Source organism: Gracilinanus agilis, chromosome 1, assembly GCF_016433145.1.
Source record: "Gracilinanus agilis isolate LMUSP501 chromosome 1, AgileGrace, whole genome shotgun sequence".
NCBI classification, from domain to species: Eukaryota; Metazoa; Chordata; class Mammalia; order Didelphimorphia; family Didelphidae; genus Gracilinanus; species Gracilinanus agilis.
Window position 1 is genome coordinate 607,673,539 of NC_058130.1, and position 20,778 is coordinate 607,694,316.

General features: G+C 39.4%; 1 protein-coding gene across 1 annotated transcript in view; it reads right to left on the reverse strand.

Annotated features, from left to right (window-relative positions):
- LOC123231849 (N-acetyllactosaminide beta-1,6-N-acetylglucosaminyl-transferase-like) overlaps nt 1-16,073 on the reverse strand; it is a 52,991-nt gene extending 36,918 nt beyond the window's left edge. Inside the window, exon 1 of the mRNA XM_044658155.1 lies at nt 15,146-16,073. Within this exon, the coding sequence (XP_044514090.1) occupies nt 15,146-16,073 (928 nt within the window). The remainder of the gene's footprint in view (nt 1-15,145) is intronic.
- Nucleotides 16,074-20,778: the final 4,705 nt, after the last annotated feature.

Sequence of the window (20,778 nt, forward strand, 5' to 3'; positions counted from 1 at the left end):
TTCTAAGATCAATGAATAAATTTAGTTTATGCCTACCTTTGAAGAAACTGAGGCAAATTTATTGTCTGGAAAATTTAAATTACCTCAGGTACTACTGAGAAAATACAGCTAGTATTAATACGTACCACTGTGAGCTCTCTTTTCTGCTCTTCTGTACTCAAAATTCCTCAACATACCCCAATTTTCTTACTCTGGTCTTTAAAAAATTTAGATGTGATACTTCTCATCGAGCCCATTCCCTTTGCAAGTAAAAGAACTCTCAATTCCTTCCCCTTCCATCTTTGTTGACAGACTGGCTCTATCCCAGACACCCTACAAACAGACCCAGTTGTCCCCAACCCTTTTCTTAGGGATGATCCAACTTAAAAAACCAAAACCTTCACCAGGATCCTACCATCCCTTCAAATCATGGTCCTATATGTCTCCTCTCATCACCAAACCCCTAGGAAAAAGTTACTATTGCCTCTACTCCTCTCACCAGCTTAAAAAAATACATATTCTTAAAAATTCCCCTAACAAATAATCATGTTTTCCCTAACAGAACATATATTCCTTGAAGGGAATCACTATTTCATTCATTTTCTTTGCATCCCCAGTGCCTAACACATTGCCTGCCATGGAGCAGGTATTTAATAAATGCCTGCTGATTGGGGGCAGCTAGGTGGCTCAGTAGATTGAAAAGTCAAGCCTAGAGATGGGAGGTCCTGGGTTCAAATCTGGCCTCAGACACTTCCTAGCTATGTGACCCTGGGCAAGTCACTTAACCCCCAATGCCTAGCCTTTACCACTCTTCTGCCTTGGAACCAATACACAGTATTGGTTCTAAGATGGAAGGTAAAGATTTTTTAAAAAAAGTAATAGCAGGCATTTATGAAACACTTTAAATATGTTTTGTTTCCTTGTAGTAATTTAAGAGAAGACTACTACTGAGGGGCTCAATGGGTAGAGAGCCAGGATTAGAGACAGGAGATCTCTGGTTCAAATCTGGCCTTAGGCACTTTGTAGCTGTGTGACATTGGACAAGTTGCTCAAGTCAAATCAATTGCTTTCTACTTACCTCTCTTCTGCCTTAGAACCAATACTTAGTGGTAATTCTCTCTTTTTTTTTTTAACCCATATCTTCTTAGAATCAATATTGGGTTGGTAAGTTTAAAAAAAAATAGGTACTACTGATATTCACCTACTTTATGGATTAGCCAATTGAAACTTAAGAGGTTAAATGACTTGCCCACAGTCATACCGTTGCATTCAGACTTTGGTCTCCCCTGACTCTAATTCCAACATTCTTTCTGCTATACTATGATCCCCCTTTTCCTTTGTTTGAGTTTTGTGTATTCTGTCCAAAGAGTCAGGGGCTTCTGTTGCTGACTTGAGAAAGGAAGGAAACAAATATTTTATTAATCACTTGCAATATTCCTGGCACTGTGCAAAAATGCTTTATAAAAATTATCTCATTTGAGCCTCACAAAAACTCCAGAAGGAAAGTGCTATTACTATCTCCACTTTTATAACTTATAAATGAGGCAGAAATTAAGTTCACATGACTAAGCTAGTAAGTGTCTTAAGGCATATTTGAACTCAGATCTTCCTGACTCCAAGATCAGCCCTCCATCCACTTCCCCACCTAACTGCCCATAGAAAAAGGCTATCTTTCCATTGGTCATTGGACAGCTGGGTCCTCTTAGAAGAACACAGTAGGTTACATGTGCTTTCAGAGATAAGCTCTCCATAGAGAGGTGGACTATCCTAGGACTGTGATGGCGAACCTATGACATGGGTGCCAAAGATGGCATGCAGAGCGCTCTCGGTGGGCATGTGGTCATGCCCCCCCAATTGTTACTGGAAAGGTAGAGGGACTGGGGCAGAGCTACTTCCCTCCTGCTCTCTACATACCTGATGGAATTTTTTCACATCTACTGCCCCTCAGCCCAGCAGCCAATGGGAGCACAAGGGAGGGTGGATAGGTGGATGGCTCACAGGCAGCAGAGCTGGAGGGGAGCAGAGTGCTGCAGCCACTCCTTCCCCCTCTCTACACTTGCTGAGGACATTCCTCACTTCACCCACCTCTCTGCCCAGCAGCCAAATGGGGGTGGGGATGGGGTATGATCCACACTCAGTGGAGGAGGGGCACTGCACTGGGTCTAGGGGGTGGGATGGGAGTGGGGCCTGGCACTCCATCTCTATACGACTCTTCATCACTGGCCTACGATGTGTTCTTGGGTTAGTGTAGCTACCAGCAGGTTAGCTGACAGGAATGAAGACTAGCTCACAGACTCATCTTTGGGAGAAAGCAATCTAAGGTTCCCAGTCACAGATACTGGAAGGGAAGGTCAATTAATCAGAACCTGGATAACAACAATGAAAACAAGTGAAAAGAGTCCCATACAAGTTCCTTTTCAGGTTATCCTTGTGAACAGCAGAGAGTATATCTCATTTTCCTTTGTCTAAGAAGAGAGACTCCAGGTGGGAAATTTTTTAAAAGACATTTTATAACCCCAAGAAGCAGGTCTGATTGAATATAAAGGAAAAACACAAACTGTTAGCATTTACTGTAGCAAGATAAATTTATGAGTTGCTCATATGTTAAAGTCTCTCTAAAACAGAAAACTATCTCCCTATTTTAAGTCAGAGAACATACTATATAGCAAGACCTTGTTTTAAGTAACCGAAAATATGTTCTAAAACCCTTCATGTAAGCTGAAAACTGCATAATAATGAACCCTTTTATTTAATATTTTTTATTTATTTATGCTATTTTATAATTTATATATTAATTATTTAATAAGTATTTCTTATACAAACACACCAGGACTTTTGAGGACTTTTCTGAGGCTTACCAGAGCTACCAGCATTACACTCTTATACTTTAGGGCCATTGTTTATAACAAAATAGCATTAATGAAACAAAGAAAAGCACTGCTCTTGACCATTACAAGCAAGTGCTCTGGACAAAGATTGATGCAATAGTTAATAGTTGATAAAAAAAAAAACAATGTAATGACATGCGTCATAGCTTGCCAGTTCCAAAATAATTTATATCCCTTTTGTCTTAACACAGTTTAATGCAATGAGAGGTAAATATATTATTTTATCAAATTTGAAGTATATGACGTGAAGGTCAAGGCAAGGTGGAAAGACCATGTGACTTGGCCGACTGAGAAAGATGGCAGTGAAGCAGAGGGAGCACGGTGCTGAGAATCAGGAAGACCTTGAGTCGCTCTGACTTCATCCACTTATCAGTTGAGTGGTCCTAAGCAAGTCCCTTAGCATTAGTTACCTATAAAATGGGGACAAAAATAGCACCTACCTCAAAGGGCCATGAGGATCAAATCAGATAATAATTGCCAAGAGCACTTAGCACAGTGTTTCATCCCTAGTAGGAGCTATATAAATGCCAATTCCCTTCCTTTCCCCCTTTTTCTTTTAGGAGGTCTGGATTCCAATAGTCTTTAACATTTATTGCATTAGCTATGGGAACAGTCATTTATATTCTCTAAACCACAGTTCCTTTATCTGCAAAAGAAACATGAAAATACTGGTATTTCTTATCTCATCAGACTTTGTGATCAAAGGCTCTTGTGTGTGTGTGTGTGTGTGTGTGTGTGTGTGTGTGTGTGTGAGTGTGTACTCTATGTTCTTTTAAAGATTTTTAAATATCACACACATACGTGTCACTGTAATTCTTTGTAATTCATAAAGGTGTGAAGTTACTTATATATTTATCTCCATCATAAACTAACCTGGAACAATGAGCTCCATGAAAAGGATGGCTGTTACAGGAAATGCCGTGGGCCTGCTTAGAAACAACATACATTGTACAAAAGATTCTATGAGATCCAGCCACGCCCAGACTGGACTGTGCCAAGCCTCCATAAACATTCCACCGTGCACACATACCTTGTTAACAGCTCAGTCCTTCCATTCCGTAGGTACATTTTTCACATTTTGTTCAATTAATTTCTTTGCCATTCCTTTCCTTTTCATTATTTGGTACCATAGGAATAGCTAGGGGGCACAATGGATAGAGGGCTCAGCCTGAAGTCAAGCAGACTCCTCTTCTTGAGTTCAGACACTTATTCATTGTGTGACCCTGAGAAAGTCACTTAACCTTCTTTGCCTCAATTTCCTCATCTGTAAAATGAGCTGGAAAAGGAAATGACAAACCATTCCTGTATCCCTGCCAAGAAAACCCCAAATGAGGTCATGAAGAATCAGCTGTGACTGAAAAATGACTGAATTAAACAAACATTCCTTCTCCCACAAGTCTGTGCCTTCCATGCCTAGAATGAACTTTCTCATCTTCCCCTTCAGGCTCAGCTCAGGAATCATTTTCTTTCTCTGATTCCCCCAGCTGTATTTTTTCCTTTACTTATTTAATTTTTTAGTTTTTTAAATCTGCGTACATTCTGGTTCTCTTGTTTGAAGGCAAGCAGGGCAAGGACTTCTTCATTTTATTCCTAGCATCCAATACCACGTCTCCCACAGAATACATGCTTACTAACAATTTGCTGAATCAAATCAAATCTAAGCTAGAAATCCAGGAAAGCCTTGAACCAAACAATGTAAGAAAGGACTCAGTAAGGGAGCTAACTAAACCAGAGCAGTGAAACAATTTGGTAATGTTACATAGAGCAGGGCTGAACGGTCCTGAGTAGAAAGAGATACTCAAGTCATTTAGCAAATTTATTTATCATAAAACCTACAAAATATTAGAACAGGAAAAAATTCCAAAAAATGATTTCGTTCAACTTATTTTAAAAATGAGAAAAACAAGGTGCAGAAGGGAATGAACTCACCTAAAGTCACACTACCAAGTAAAGTACAAAGTCAAGAATCAAATACTGGGGGGCTCATAGATAAGAGCCAGACCTAGAGATGGGAAGTCCTGGGTTCAAATCTAGCTGTGTGACCCTGGGCAAGTCACTTAATCCCTACTGCCTAGCCCTAACTTCTTTTCTTCCTTGGAACCAATATACAGTATTGAGTCTAAGGCAGAGGGTAAGGTTTGTTTGTTTTTTAAGTATATCACCAGATTTGGAAAGTCACTCTGGGTACTTTGATCCCATAGCTTCCAACACAAAATGAAATAATGAAAAGATTTCTTATATAATATAGAAAAGGTCAATATTGGTAAAAGACCTTATTGTCAAATAAAATAAAATTAAAAGTTAAAAAAAATACTTTTATCAAGTCCAAGACAGAAGGTAAGAGTTAAAAAAAAAAAAAAAAGACAGCTAGGTGATGGATCAGGAGTCAGGAAGACCTGAATTCAAATATGACCCCAGACACTTATTAGCTGTGTGACCCTAGGCAAGCTACTTAACCTCTCTCAGCCTCAGTTTCCTTACACGTAAAATAGAGATAACACCTATTTCCAGGATTGTGAAGAACAAGTGAAAGAATATTTGTAAAGTGCTTTGCAAACCTTAAAGAACTATATAAAAGTTTGCTATTAATGTTCTTAGCTAAGAGACTAAGAACTGGTCAGGAATTTGTGGTCTTGTTTATTCCTAATAAGGAGAAATAAAGAATACATTACAAACCCTCTAGGATATGGAACAAAATGGCCTTATTGCATCACGCAGGCACATGCTACAGAGTAGACTGGGATGTAGTCCAAGCACAAACACCACTTTGTATTGATCCTTAACGGAGTACTTTGCTCTTAAGAAAAAAAAAAAAAAAGGAACCAAAAACTGTGAGCTGATTGGAATCTTACACAGAATTAAATTTTCTCTAGTATAGATTTGCTTCCCAACCTCTTTAGCTGTGATTATAAATGTTATTGAGAGAAAAGAAAGAAAAGAGGGAAAAGGGTGTAGGGACAGGGGAGAAGCAGAGGAAGGAAATTATTGAGAAGAAAGGGAAGAAGAAAATAAGGAAGAGGTAAGGATAAGCAAACATTATAAAAATTATCTATGCAAAACAAACACATAAGAAATAAAAGCTGTAATAATAAGCACTTAGCTAGAGATACCGGATTTTAAAAAGGAGATAAGCTTTTCTATTGGAGAATAGGGTTCAAATCTTGCTTCTGACACTTACTAGCTTTGTGACTATGGAAACGATCTTAGTCTTTTTGGAACTTTCCTTATGATAAAATGAAATGGACTAGATGACTGAAATTTTCCTTTAGTTCTAAATCTGTATTCCTATAATTCATTAAGCACTAATTATGTGTTAGGCACAGTGCTAGGTGCTGGGGATACAAAGACAAAATGAAACAATAACTGCCCTCAGAAAATTTACATTTTAACTAGAGACAAGACTGACATATATTGTTATATACCACATACAGAAGGGGAAGGGAACAAATATTTATTAGGTGTCTAGCATGGGCTATATGCTATGCTAAGTGCTTTAAAAATACTGAATTTGATTCTCTCAACAGCCCTGTGAAGCGGATATTATTGTCATCATTTGTATAATTGAGGAAACTGAGGCAAAAAAAAAAGGTAAAATGACTCATTCAGGGTCACACAGTGTCTTAGGCTGGATTTGAACTCAGGTCTTCCTGACTCCAAGTCTAGCACTATACCCATTCTATCACCTAATTGCCATATAAAGGATACATATAGTAATAAATGATAGAAGAGAAGACACTAGTAAGTAACAGGATTGGGAAAGGTATCCTGTAGAAGGTGGAACTTGAATTAAATCTTGAAAGTGACCAGAGATTTCAAGAGTAAGAGGTAAAAAGAAAGGGCATGGGGCAGCTGGGTAGCTCAGTGGATTGAGAGTCAGGCCTAGAGACAGGAGGTCCTAGGTTCAAATCCGGCCTCAGACACTTCCCAGCTGTGTGATCCTGGGCAAGTCACTTGACCCCCATTGCCCACCCTTACCACTCTTCCACCTAGGAGCCAATACACAGAAGTTAAGGGTTTAAGAAAAATAAAAAAATAAAAAAAATAAAAAAAAATAAAAAAGAGAGGGCATTTCAGGCATAGGGGACAATCTATGCAAAGACAAAGAGATGGGAAACTGAACATCAAATGTGAGAAATAACAAGGTGACTCATATGGCTGAACTGTAGAGGGGAATAATAAAAGAAACGTGGAAGGGCCTGGATTATAAAGACTATTAAATGCCAATTATTAAATGTCTTTACATTTGCTCCTAGAAGTAACTAGTTCTGGAATCACCGAAATTCAATGAATAGGGGAGGTAATAGTGGTAATGACACATTTGGACCTCCCTTTAAGGAAATCACTTTGGCAACCTGCATAGAGAATGTATAAGAGCAGAGATTGTCAGTTAGAGCAGCAATGGATGTTCTATGGATTGAGAAGATAGAAAGATTTAGCAACCGACTCATCACTAGAAAGTGAGAATTGAGAAGAAAGATAATGTCAAGATTGTGATTCCAAATTACTGAAAAAAATGTTGATGTTTTCAATAATAGAGAAGTTCCAAAGAAGAGCATGTCAGATGTAAAGGGCGATATTGAGTTCTATTTGGACATACTGAATTTGAGATGCCTACAGGTCATCCTTTAGGGCAGTTAGCTGGTGCAGTGGATAGTGCCAGGGTTCAAATCTGGCCTCAGACACTTCTTTAGCTGTGTGACTCTAGGCAAGTCACTTAACCCTGTTTGCTTCTGTTTCCTCTTTTAGGGAATGAGCAGAAAAAGAAAAAGACAAACCATTCCAGTATCTTTGCCAAAAAAACCCCAAATGGGAGAGTCAGATGGGATTAAAAACAACTGAACTATAGACCATCATCTAGATAAAAATGTTTATTAGATAGCTGGTGAGGAGGGCCTGGAGCTACATATATTGATATAGATGTTATCTGAATAGGGTGGATAATTAAACCCCAGGAAGGGAGTGGAGAGGCGATTCATATTCAGGGATATGCACACTTAGTGGAAGTGGCCTGAATGGAGATCTTTCTTCCTTTCAGTCTTCTTACAATTCACATACTCAAAGATACAGCCCTGACTCTGTCTTCTGCCTGGAAGGTCTCCATCTCCTGGGTCCCACGCCTGGAACACTCTATCTGTCCTCACCTTCTAGATCCCTTTACCCAACCCCATCTCTTTTCTTCAAGACTTATCTCATCCCATTTTCTGCAAGAAATCTTTCCCCTGTTCCACTGTACTACGCATGCTCGGCGTCTGACACCACCACTAACACTAACGTGAGTGATGGGGCAGCATGAAAGGGTCACAAAAATACCACCTTTTCTATTTCCCAATTATTCACCAAAAACAAACCCATTCGGCAATATCAATTACTTGTATAAACACAGCCTCCGTGTCTAGCTATGTGTTTTGACTTTTTTGTATAGAACTCATTAGAGGTAAAGATTATTTTCCATTTATGCTGAAAGCGTCTTTATGTACATAGTTACTAAATATTTACATGTGGCGTCCTCCTGTGCAATGTGAGCTTCTTGAGGGTAAGGTCTGGGTTTCCTCATCCAGTTCTATTCCCAGTACTAGCCAAGAACATAGTACTGGTACATAGTAAGGTATAATAAATGTTTGTTGACTTAATATTTTGGAGGGAGATAGAGATGGCACGGTTTGATGGACACTACCCTGAATCTGAAATCAAGAGACCTTGGTGCCTTTTCAAGACTCAACTCTGTTAGTTAAACAATAGCTGTGGGCCCATCAGCAAATGGTTGGAACAAATCACTTCTTCCTTAAACTTAGCTTTTTTCAAACCCAAACAATTTTTAGGAAAGGGGAAGATCACTCTTTCAGCTTTTTCACCATGTTTCAGTTGCCTTCTCCTTCTGGCCCTGTGGTCTCCTTATTCCTCTTCCAAATCTCTTTTCAGCAAGGGCCCGGACAATCCCTTCCTCATACTCTTTGCCCCCAGGCAACCCTCCACTTTTCAGTTCTCAATTAGAAAGAAAATTCCAGAAGGCATGGACAGCCTTTCTTTTTGTTTATATTTACAGCCTCGGTGGTTAGCACAGTTTCTGACACATAGTGAGCTTTTAATAAGCATTTATTTTGGATTAGATTTAAAAGAAACTTTAGAAGTTTCTTTTCATTCTAAAAATCCCATTTGCAAATGTGTGGTGGAGAAATGTTGTTGAGCTGTTTCAATCGTGTACGATTTTCTGGCTCATTTTACAGATGAGGAAACTGAAGCAAATAGGATTAAGTGACTTGCCCATACTGCTAGCAAGTACTTGTCTAAGGCTGTAGTTGAATTCAAGATGATTCTTCCCAAATCCAAACCCAGTGCTTGATCCACTGGGTTACCTAGGGAGCCCACAGAAATGTAAACTTACAAAATCATCCATGATTCCCAGCTGCTAGTGCTCTTTCCCAATCACTTCATCTTGAGAGTTGGACTTGGGAGGGTAATAAAATGCATCTGATACTTCCTAGTGGTGTAACCACTCACTTCACTTCAGGGGCCTCAGTTTATCTGCAAGATACTGGTAACCTCTACAGCTTTTGGCTATCAGGAGGTTCAAATGATATAACATACAATGTGGTTTGGAAACCTACATAAATGGCAATCATTATAATCATGGGTTATACAGTATTATTTTATATATATATATATATTATATGATAATAATATATAATAACATTAAATATATTATGGGGGGGGTTCTATTCCTACTCCTATGAGCTTGCCTGCTGAGATGCTTATTTTTTTTTAAACCTTTCCCTTCTGTCTTAGAACTGACATTGAGTCTAAGGCAGAAGAGCAGTAAGGGCTGGCAATGGGGAATCAGTGACTTGCCTGAGGTCACACAGCTAGGAAATGTTTTAAGCCAGATTTGAATTTAGAAAGAGAAGTCTTCCGGACTCCAGACCTGGCATTCTACCCACTGTATTAGCTAACTGCTTTAAAGGATGACCTTTAAGCATCTCAAATTTAATATGCCCAAACAGAACTCATTATCTCCACTTATCACAACACACTCCTCTTTGGATCTTTCCTATCACTGAAGACCTCAGATTCCAGGTCTGGCTCTCTAACCACTAAGCCCCCAAGCTGCCCCTGCTAAGGTGCTGTAAAAGTGTTTGTGGAAGCAAATAGAATCCTTTGGTTCTGAATTCATACGCCCTTCAAAATATGGAAAAATTGGCTTCAGTAAAGCTAAACTTAAGTTTTTTTAGCTTTTTTCATGTTTATTTTTTTTATTTTTTTACCAATTAGATGTAATAACAAATTTCCTCTCAAGTTTTCCTAAATTATATGATTGAAATTATCTCCCTCTCTCTTCCCTTTCTCCCTCTCAATTGATGGCAGGAGATTGGATCTGGATTATACATGCATTATCATGCAAAATACTTCCATATTGTACTTTTTAATAAGTAATCTTATAAAACCAAAAATCCAAATAAACAATTGAAAAATCGTCTTTTGTCTGCATTATGACTCCCAACAGTTCTTTTTCTGGAGGTGGATATGTGTTTATTTTCTTTTAAATGGGGGGCTGGTAGGTGGTTTTGTGGATTGAGAGAAAAGGCTAGAGATGGGAGGTCCTGGGTTCAAATTTAACCTCAGATATTTCCTAGATGTGTGACCCTGGGAAGGTCACAACTCCTATTGCCTAGTCCTTATCATTTTTTTTCTACCTTAAAACCAATACACAGTATTATTGACTCTAAGATGGAAAATAAAAGTTATTAAAAAAAATGAAAGCATTCCTGATAAAATGTTATTTTTCTCATCTAAGACTCACATACAAACACAGGATGGGCATCTAGTTTAATGCCTTAATTTTACAAATGGAAAAATAAAACCCTAGGAGGTTAAATGACTTGTCAGTGACTACAGATATAAACATCTGTCAAGATTTGAACCCAGGTCCTTTGACTTCAGAATTAGGACTTTAATATAAAGTCAAAAAATAGATGTATAAAAAAACAGCTATGTGGCTCATTGAATTAAGATCCAGGGCTAGAGATAGGAGGTCCTGGGTCCAAATTTGGCCCCAGATACTTCCTAGCTGTGTGACCCTGAGTAAGTCACTTAACCCCCATTGCCTAGCCCTTACCACTCTTCTGCCTTTGAAGTGATACTTTTGATTCTAAGTTTCTAGAAAGAAGTGAAAGGTATTAGTGAACATAAATGTGTATGTATACGTAAATAAAATGTGTTAATGTACATGAACATTTAATGTCATTTATTGTCAATGAATAAGCATTTATTAAGCACCTAGTAACTGGCCAGACATTGCTAAACACCAAGAATGGAAAAAATGCCCCAAATAAAAGTAAACCAAAAAATTATGTCTCAGTTCTCAAGGGGCTCACATTTTAATGGTGGGGACAATATATAAACAACTGTGTGCAAACAAAATCTATACAAGGTAAGATGAGAAGTCATTTCACAGGGAAGGAACTAGTAGTGGGGAAGGGAGGAGGCAGCTGGGTGGCTCAGTGGATAGAGCCAGACCTAGAGAGAGTAGAACAGTGATTCCCAAAGTGGGCGCCACGCCCCCTGGTGGGTGCTGCAGGGGTCCAGAGAGGCAGTGATGGCCACAGGTACATTTATCTTTCCCATTAATTGCTATTAAAATTAAAAAAAAAATTTAATTTCCAGGGGCACTAAGTAATATTTTTTCTGGAAAGGGGACGGTAGGCCAAAAAAGTTTGGGAACCGCTGGAGTAGAACCTTGGCTTAAATTTGACCTCAGACATTTTCTAGCTGTGTGATCCTGAGCAAGTCACATAACTCCCACTGCCTAGCCCTTACTGCTCTTCTGCCTCGGAACCAATACACAGTATTGAGTCTAAGATGGAAGGGTTTAAAAAAATAAAAATAAAAATAAAAATAAAAACAGATAGGGAAAGGTCTCCTGCAGAAGGTGAGCCTTTGAAATGAATTCAGAAAGGAAACCAATGGGGCCAGGAGGTGGAGGGGAGGAGAGGGAAGTGTAAATAATATTTAAAGGTCTATCTATTTTTATGTGTCCCCTTTTAAGTGAAATTTTTATTTAAATTTATGTTAGCTAAGGGTGATGTCTAACCAGATTCACTGTAAACCAAAGAAAAGTTATGTTTTTAAGGAGTAAACTTTGCTTAAGGAATTTCACATAATGTACCTATTAAGTAAATGAAGCTTAATGTGTTTTAAAGCCAAAACCAAATATAAATAATATAAATAAAGTTGTAGGTGGTGATAGGTTTTTTTTAAAAAAGAAAACATTCCCAACAACTATTCTGTCCTCTTCAGGGCACAACATTTTATTTCCTGTTATTATTATAAAATTATTATCATTATCATTTTTATTATTATTATCATTTTTTTTGTACCTGGGACCAGCCCTAGTGTTTTCTTGTCCTCCCTAACTCTTCCTCCCCTGCTGGGATCACTCATTTCTTTTGGCAACTCAAATCCATTTATAAAAAGTGAAAAGGACAGATAGATCTTTGCTGTGCAGGAGGGAAGGACCCAGACAACATCATCTAAAGACCCCTTCATGAAAGCCCCTCACTTGACAACCACAGGCCACGCGTTTGGTGCGGAGGCAAAGATCCCGGGCTTATAAACATACTCCATAACTGCTATTATGAGCTTCTTCACAAGCTCTCCAATCCAATCAACAAACAGGTCAGTGCTTACTAGGTAGGAGGCACAGAACTGAAGGCTGAAGAAGAATAGAAAAAGCAAAAAACAGTCCTAGCCATCAGAAAACTAACGCTAAGAAGGGGACGGTGGGTCCTGGACTCCCTCCTTCACTATTTCTCTTCCACTCTCATTTTTTCTCCCAGGGATATGGCCTAGAGATTGCTTTAGATATATGATACGTAAAGAATGAATTATGAATCAGTCTCTACCTAGGAGGCTTGGAATGATTCCTAGTCTTGGTGGGAGCAACAACTGACAGTGAAGTGTCTTATAAAACCAAATTCCCTCCAATACTGTGAATTTCATTGCCCCTGACCACTCTTTTCCAAAGTGAAATTCAGACACATCTAGTTTGTGCTTTCAAGGGCTGGCAGATAACTTGCTACTTTGTGTCTGTTTTAAGGCAGGAAGGAAGTTTCAAATAACAATCAAATGTCTCTGATACTCACCCAAAACAGGAAGATCTGTGGTTAAAACAAACAGGTGTGGGTGTGTGTTTATGTGTGTGACAGAGACAGAGAAAGAGAGGAGACACACAGCTGCACCGGGACACGGTAGGGACAACCTACCAATCAATCAAAAAAAGATTTATTAAGTGCTTACTATGTGCAAACACAAACATGGAAGCCAGCAGGGTGATTCCTATAATTCTATGACTTTCCATCAAATACATATGGGGGGGGGGGGGGATGGAGAGTTTGGGAAAGCTAATCAGTGTTAGAAAGATTTTAAGTCTTGTCTTCTGCCTTCAAAAGCCTGGAATTCCTTGGGACTTTGGCCAAATCAGCTATAAGAAACTGAGAAGGCTTAATACTATATAAAGACAGGAGCTCAGAAGCCAGAATTTCTTTAAAAAAAAAAAATCTGTTATCTTGTCGTCTTGAGCCAGCCCAGAAGTAAATGTTTCCAAACTATTATTCTTATTCTGTCAAGCACATTTTTGCCTTTAAATCCAAATATTTAGTGCCTTTGCCTTGCCTGCTTAAAGTGTTGATCTGAATAAATTATCAAGAGTACATTTTCTACATCTTATCTGAAACTGAATATTAAAGATTTTTCAGACTTAGAATAGTCATTTGTGAATACATGACTATAAATACATGGCAATACACTCATACATGAAGAAGGAGGAAATGTTGAAATAAAGATAGTTTTTGCTCCTGGTGTCTGGGAACTCTGGAAGAGGCAATAGGGTAAAGGGAATAGAGGTTTTGGAATCAGAAGACCTGGGTTCAAACTCTGTCTTAGACATAAAGGAACCATATGACTTTGGGCAAACCACTATTCAGTACCACAGGCAAAACTTTAATACAAGGGGCAGCTGGGTAGCTCAGTGGAGTGAGAGTCAGGCCTAGAGACAGGAGGTCCTAGGTTCAAACCCGGCCTCAGCCACTTCCCAGCTGTGTGACCCTGGGCAAGTCACTTGACCCCCATTGCCCACCCTTACCAATCTTCCACCTATGAGACAATACACCGAAGTACAAGGGTTTATTAAAAAAAAAAACAAACTTTAATACAAGATAACCAAGGAGTATCCAATAATGAGAACTAACATTTATATAGGGCTTTTAAGGTTTTAAAAGTACTTTATCTATTCTTTGACTCTTTAGATCCGGAAAACAATCCAAGGGAAATAGGCGCTATTATTATTCCTATTTTACTGAGGGGGAGATTAGGCTAAGAGAGGAAAAAAGGTCAGATTTGCATCTAGCAGTGAAATTTGGAGCACTTTACCTCTCTCACCCTAAATTCCTCATCTATAGAATGGGACTTGACCAGGGTTGAATTAGATGGTTTCTAAGATTCCTTCCAGCTCTCAATCTAGGATTCTATCATCAATGGAGGAAGCCTATGTACCTTAAGTTCTACAAATTCATTCTTTTGAAGATATAAAAAAGAAATATCTGACTGAAGATAACTCCAAAAGAAGAGTTTCAAATGGTCCTCGTTAATGTAAGACTAAAACGAAATGAGAGCCTTGCCTACAATGTCCAAGGCAAAACCATTTTGTTCCTTAAAAACAATAATTAATATGATTATAAAGCAATGAGAAAGTTTTTCTTGAATAATTGGTAACCTGGCCTATAAAAGCAATTCTAAAGAATTAAAAAAAAAAATTTTTTTTCCTGGGCAATGGCAACATTTCAGGAAGAAGTACAGAACTTCCTAAGTGGACTGACTGACTCTTTTTGGACTAAACAATGCACAGGTGGAATTTTAAGTTCATATATACTGAAAAAGTTCAACTTAGGACTCTATAATCACAACTCACTAAAAAAGTAGCCTTGGGAACTCTAGATGGTGATACCAGCCTTAAAAAGTATCACCATCAAATTTGATCAGTAAGTCTCTTACAGATCACTTAAGAATTGCCTTCCAAGTTACTCCGGTTATATGTCATATATAAATCTATAGATCTAATACTTACATATTCATATCTGAACATATAAAATCATGCTTAAGACGTTTTAAGTATTGAAAGATTCACCCCCCATATTATTTTTTAAAGGCCCCTTCATAAATTATTCTAATGGCTAAAGTGTCCCAGAAAAGAGTCTAGTAGGCGGGTGGAATTAAGAAATGACACGTACCAGGGAGCCGATTGAGAGTCACCCAGAAATGCTCATCCGGACTGTAGGTATCCTTAGACCATTCGAGTAAATCAATGGCTCGCTGATCTTGGAGAACAAAGTTGACAAACTCTTTTGTGAGGGCAACATAAGCAGAGCCAAAGTAAATTTCTAGCTCATGGGGAGGGGAGGATTTTAAAACCTGGGTCCTTTCCACATACGAGGATTTCTGGTTCATATATTCTCTAAAGGCATACTTGGTCCTTTGGATAGCATGTGCAGGAGGCAGCACCCCAGGGGTGATATTTTTCCCTTTAAATCCTTTCAAATGCTGGATTATTTCCTTATTGGTTTTCAGAGGGAAATCCTGCCCACAGGTGTTGAGGAGGTATTTCCACGGAATCGGAGAGGTTACAAGGTCTTTCATACAGTTCAGGTCAGCCTGGAGCCTGGATATTCCACCATAGACCACTGGCTCCATCTTGGAGGCTAGGAAAACATTGGGGAAGCACCTCACCAGCCACTCCACAGCATCTTTAAACTTGGCTGTCGCCTTCTCATCCACGTGAACACAGTATACGTTTTGGGGCATGTAAACCGCCCTGAAGAGTCTCTCAAAGGTTTCAAAATCCTTATGTATGACCATTACGTAGGCCAAAGGAAACTCAGCCTCTTCTTTCGACAGGGGAGCCGTTATGTAGTGACTTTGGCGCATGTACTTCTCGCAGGAGACTCTTCCAAATGAAGGCACTAATACTTTCTCAAACCACACAAATTCTGGCCTCCCTTCAATGACTGCATTACAAGATTCGTAGAGAGAATATCGATCATTAGACACATTAAACCGTTGGTAATTCTTGGAATCATAGATATGATGGTAGTACAGTAGGACGAAGAGGACCAAGCTCAGCAAGGGAAAGACAAAACGAAAATACCTCCCAACGTTCATGCTTTTCATTCCTCGGAGGAAAAAAGAATCCCTCTTCGGGGACTAAGAAGTGAGGACTCGGTTCCCCAAACCGTAAGTCACCCAGCCTCCAGCTTACTTTTCTGGAAGATCTTGCATTGGGGCAGCTTCTCAGCTGTGTCTGCTAGTCCAGGCTCCAAAGAAGACATGTGGTTTAATTAAGAGTTGCTCTCTAATTCCGTCTCCAGGCCATCCCCTGGCTTCGGCATTGGAGAGCAAAGATTCCGTCCCTTACCGCACACTGCCTTCAGCTAGGTTCAGCTCGGCTCCCTCAGAGTGGTAACTAGGCTTTATGAGCTCAGCTCGGTTCAGCCCAACCCAGCCCAGTTCTGGGTAAGCGCTTGATTTGCATATGAAAGCGTGGGGCCCTTCTTAGCAAATTACTTTGGGGTGGGCTAGGAGATCTTGGGCTGGCAGAAGCTTTTGTTTCTTTGGCTTCCTCGTTACCACCTACTCCCATTCACCAACCTATTTATTCTGCTTTCTCGGATCCTCCCACTCTGGTCCCACCCACTTAACTCATCCAGTTTAGCACCTCTTTCTTTCAGCACCCGCCAAAGCGCTAAAGTTGTAACAACTGTGCAAATAAATTCGTTCCTTTCTCTTTCTGATTTCCTGAGACCTCTTACTCAGTTAACTAGAACCTTTACCTTCTGGGTGCTAACGTAGGAGAGCTGGGAAAACGCTCTTGCATTCTGGACTAGTCACAGTAACTTTAAGCAAAAAAATCTTTGTCGCGGAGGTGTTAGTTCACTGATTTGCATCAGGCAGAGAGTGTCCCAAGGGGCCCAGTGGCCCGAAGTCTTTTAGTGGGAGGCTTTGGGACAGTCGTCTTTGAAATGCATCCTTTGCTGCCAGGGGGGGAAATCTTAGTATTGCCAGAGATTTGGGGCCTGGAATCTAGTATTTTTATTGGGAATTTCTAGCAATGACAACAAACACTAAGAAATAGGGATTGTGGAGCACAGATTAGCTCCTGTTACATATAGTCAGTCGGTGTCTAAACGTTTATTAAGCGCCTACTACGTGCCAGGCACTGTGCTAAAAGCTGGATTATGCAGTGTGGAGATGATTCGTTGGGAGGCTACCATTTTATTATGTACAGATTATGGGAGATGGGCCCTTTGAAAATCTGGGATTTGGCACTCTCTGATGTTTTCATGCTTTTAACATTTTCCATAAAATTTACTATAAGAACCTTGCATTTAATTTCTTAGAATTCACCTACTTCTCTTTCTCTCTACCCTCACCTCCTTTTTCCTTCAAAGAAAAACAAAAAGTCTACAGTAGTATATAGGAATCCCGAGGCAGCTGTGGATCATGGGTTAGAGCACTCAGCCTGTAGAATGGAAGATGGGAGTTCAAATGCAGCCTCAGATACTTCCTAGCTGTGTGACCTCCGGCAAGTCACTTAATCTTTGATTCCCAGACAAAAGAATCCACTGGAGAAGGAAATGGCAAACCACTCCAGTATTCTTGCCAAGAAAACACCATGGATAGCTCTGATCCATGGAGTCAAAGAAGAATCTGGCATGACTGAACAACAATAATTGGAATCACCAAAGACCTTGGGATAAAAGAAAAGAGATTAAGCAGACTTGGTAGTGGCAAAGGGATCTGTGTTCTTTCTTGCTATTAGATAAAAAGCCTTTTGCTTTGTCTTAAAAACCTTTCCACAGCTAAATGCCATTGGAAATGGACCTGAAGTCAGAATGATCTGAGTCTGAATTCTTCCTCAGATACTTAGTAGCTAGTTGAGTGACCCTAGTAAAATCATAGTATCTCTCAGCCTTTATCTGTCTTAATCTGTATAATGGAGATGATAATAGCACCTACCTCATAGGATTGTTATGATAACATGAGTTAACATGAGTAAAAATACTTTGCACACTTTAAAAAATATTCATATGATGCTAGCTACTATTATTATCAAAAGAACAGAATTTTCTTTATCTGTGACCCCATAGTCTTGTATCCTTCTATACATGAGTTCCTTCTTACAGTGAGAAATTCAGTAAATGCCTATGATGTTCAGGCAGTCCCTACAATAAGGCAGGGTTTCAGAATCTTTTTTATGTCCTATAACCCTTTGGCCAATCTGGTGAGGCCTATGAACCCCTTCTCAGAAGAATCCTTTTAAACCCATGAAATAAAATACATGTAATTATGGTTACAGGGAAAACCTATTATATTGGTTTTATAGTTTCAATTATATTAAAGTACAGTTAACAAGATATTAAGTACCAAATATCAAAATCAATATAAAAATATTTTTTAAAAACAAGTCAAAGGACCCCAGGTTAAGAACCTTTGAAAGGAATCTTCAACCTTCTGTACTTATTATTATGGCTTCATCCTTCATTTTCTGGAGATTTTTAGATATTTGGAGTTTTCAGCTTATTTTACTTCAGTCTGATCCTCTGAACAAATCTGTGATGTGATGGGGTAGCTAAAAGACACAGTTGATAGAGTGGTGCTGGGCCTCCAGTCAGGAAGACTCATCTTCCGGAATTTAAATCCAGCCTCAGACACTTACTAGCTATGTGACCTCAGGCAAGTCGCTTAACCTTGTTTGCCTCAGTGCTCATCCGTAAAATGAGTTGGAGAAGGAAATGGCAAACCACTTCAGTATCTTTGCTAAGAAAACCCCAAATGGGGTCATGAAGTGTGGAACTGGACTGAACAACAACAGGTAGGATAGGTATTATTATTATTATTTCTGTTTCATGGCAGAAAAAACTGAAATACCAGAGGTTAAATAACAGCCTGGATAGGGCTTAGAGATCATTTAGTTCAATCCCCTCACTTTGCTAAGAAGGAGGTTGAAGTCCAGAAAGTCTAGGCTTCAGAGTATGAATTAAGCTCCCTGAAAATGACCCCACAAACGCATCACATCCAAATCCCTTCTTACAGTAAGAAAAAAAGTTCCCTGAGGGGAGCTAATTGGACTAAGGTTCTATAGCCAGTTGGTGAGAGAAGTGAGACTAGAATTATTGTCTTGGGACTCCTTATGCAGTTGATATTTTGAACATGAGAGCTGAACATTGCATGAGAAGTTGGAGATTGTGGGTTGCTTGTAAGACCTGCAGCTTCATCTCTGGAGGGAACTCCCTGATGCGTATTTCCCCTCTAACAGAGCAGAAAGCAGCTGCACCAAAACTTCCTTCCTTCCACAGGTATCCCGCCCACTTAATTCCTCCTTAGTACCTTTTGTTTTAGCTAATTTAGTGTTAGCACCTATAAAGAGCAGCTAGGTGTCAGAAAGGATAGAGTGCTGAGCCAGAAGTCAACAAGACTCATCTTCCTGAATTTAAATCCAGCCTCAGACACTTACTAGCAATGTGACCCTGGGCAAGTCACTTAACCCTGTTTGCCTCAGTTTCCTCATCTGTAAAATGAGTTGGAAAAGGAACTGGCCAACCACTCCAGTCTCTTTGCCAAGAAAACTCCAAATGGGGTCAATGAAGAGTCCAACAGAACTGAACAATAGCAAAATTAAGGGTCACTCCAATCTTAGATATATGCTTGGGGCACCCAGAGTTTAAGACTGGTTCCCGTCATATATATGAATATAGCCAATCTTAATGAGACAGCTCTTGAAACGAAGTCTTCATGATCCTCAGGCCAGCTTACTAACCCTTAATATCATGGAGCCCTTGTTGCTACTATGACTATTGAAAAAAGATGCGGGGGGGAAGAAGAAAAAAACAGATGGAACACCAGGTCTATGGACTCCCAGTCCACAGGACACTGTCACTCTGGTGTCTTATCTGGTTTCCAGGCAACAGAACCCACAACAAAATCTAATCAGTATTGATTCAGCAGGCGAAGCTTCAAGTTCTCTTTGAGCTCTCTACTGTTGTACCAGAAGAGGCTGGTCACCATCAGAGCTGTACTACAAAATCTTTTTTTCTCCCCTAATTCCACAGGGAAAAAAAAGAAAAAAAAAATCCTTTCCTTTCCCCAAGGCTGGAAAGCAGGTTGGCTTGCTCCCTTTTCTTCCTCCTCCTTCTTCCTCAGAATCATAGAGTGGAAATTGGGCTTTTGGAGAAGCAACAGTTGAACAGACTGCCCTCCCTCCTACTTTCACTTCTCTCTGGCTGCTTCATAGACTGTGCAGTTACTGCCATTCTAGAAAAAAATGTACCCCAGGCCAAAGGAAAAGGGGTGGGGGACAGGGGGAGGGAGAAGAGAGGCAAAAGATGTTTCCTGCAGGCCCAGGCTATATTTTTCTTTTGTTTGCCTTAAACTGTTCTGAATCTTGGTGATTTGCCAATGAGAACATGCCCAATAAACTGCCTAAATGTGAATGATTGAGTCAAAGTAGACTGCAAATCTGGTCTTTTTCAACCTTCTTTGGAGACTTGGAGATTTATAGCAGCAGCAGTCCAAGAAAAAGCATATATGACATATATGTGCATATATATATGTATTGTATATGTAATTATATATATGATCTATATTTTTCATTTGTCTGGACCTTTAAAATTATTTTGATAAGCAGCAGCAGAACATTTTTGCTGATAGAAAGAATCATGATGATGTGATGCCTTTTAAGCAGATGGCTGAACCTGGTGAATGTTTGGCTAGTATCCATGGTAACGAGGGTTGAATGGCCATTTTCTTCCAACAATTGAAAGAGTAGGCTGTTCACTTCCTACTAGAGATTTGGTTGATGTTAGTGGCT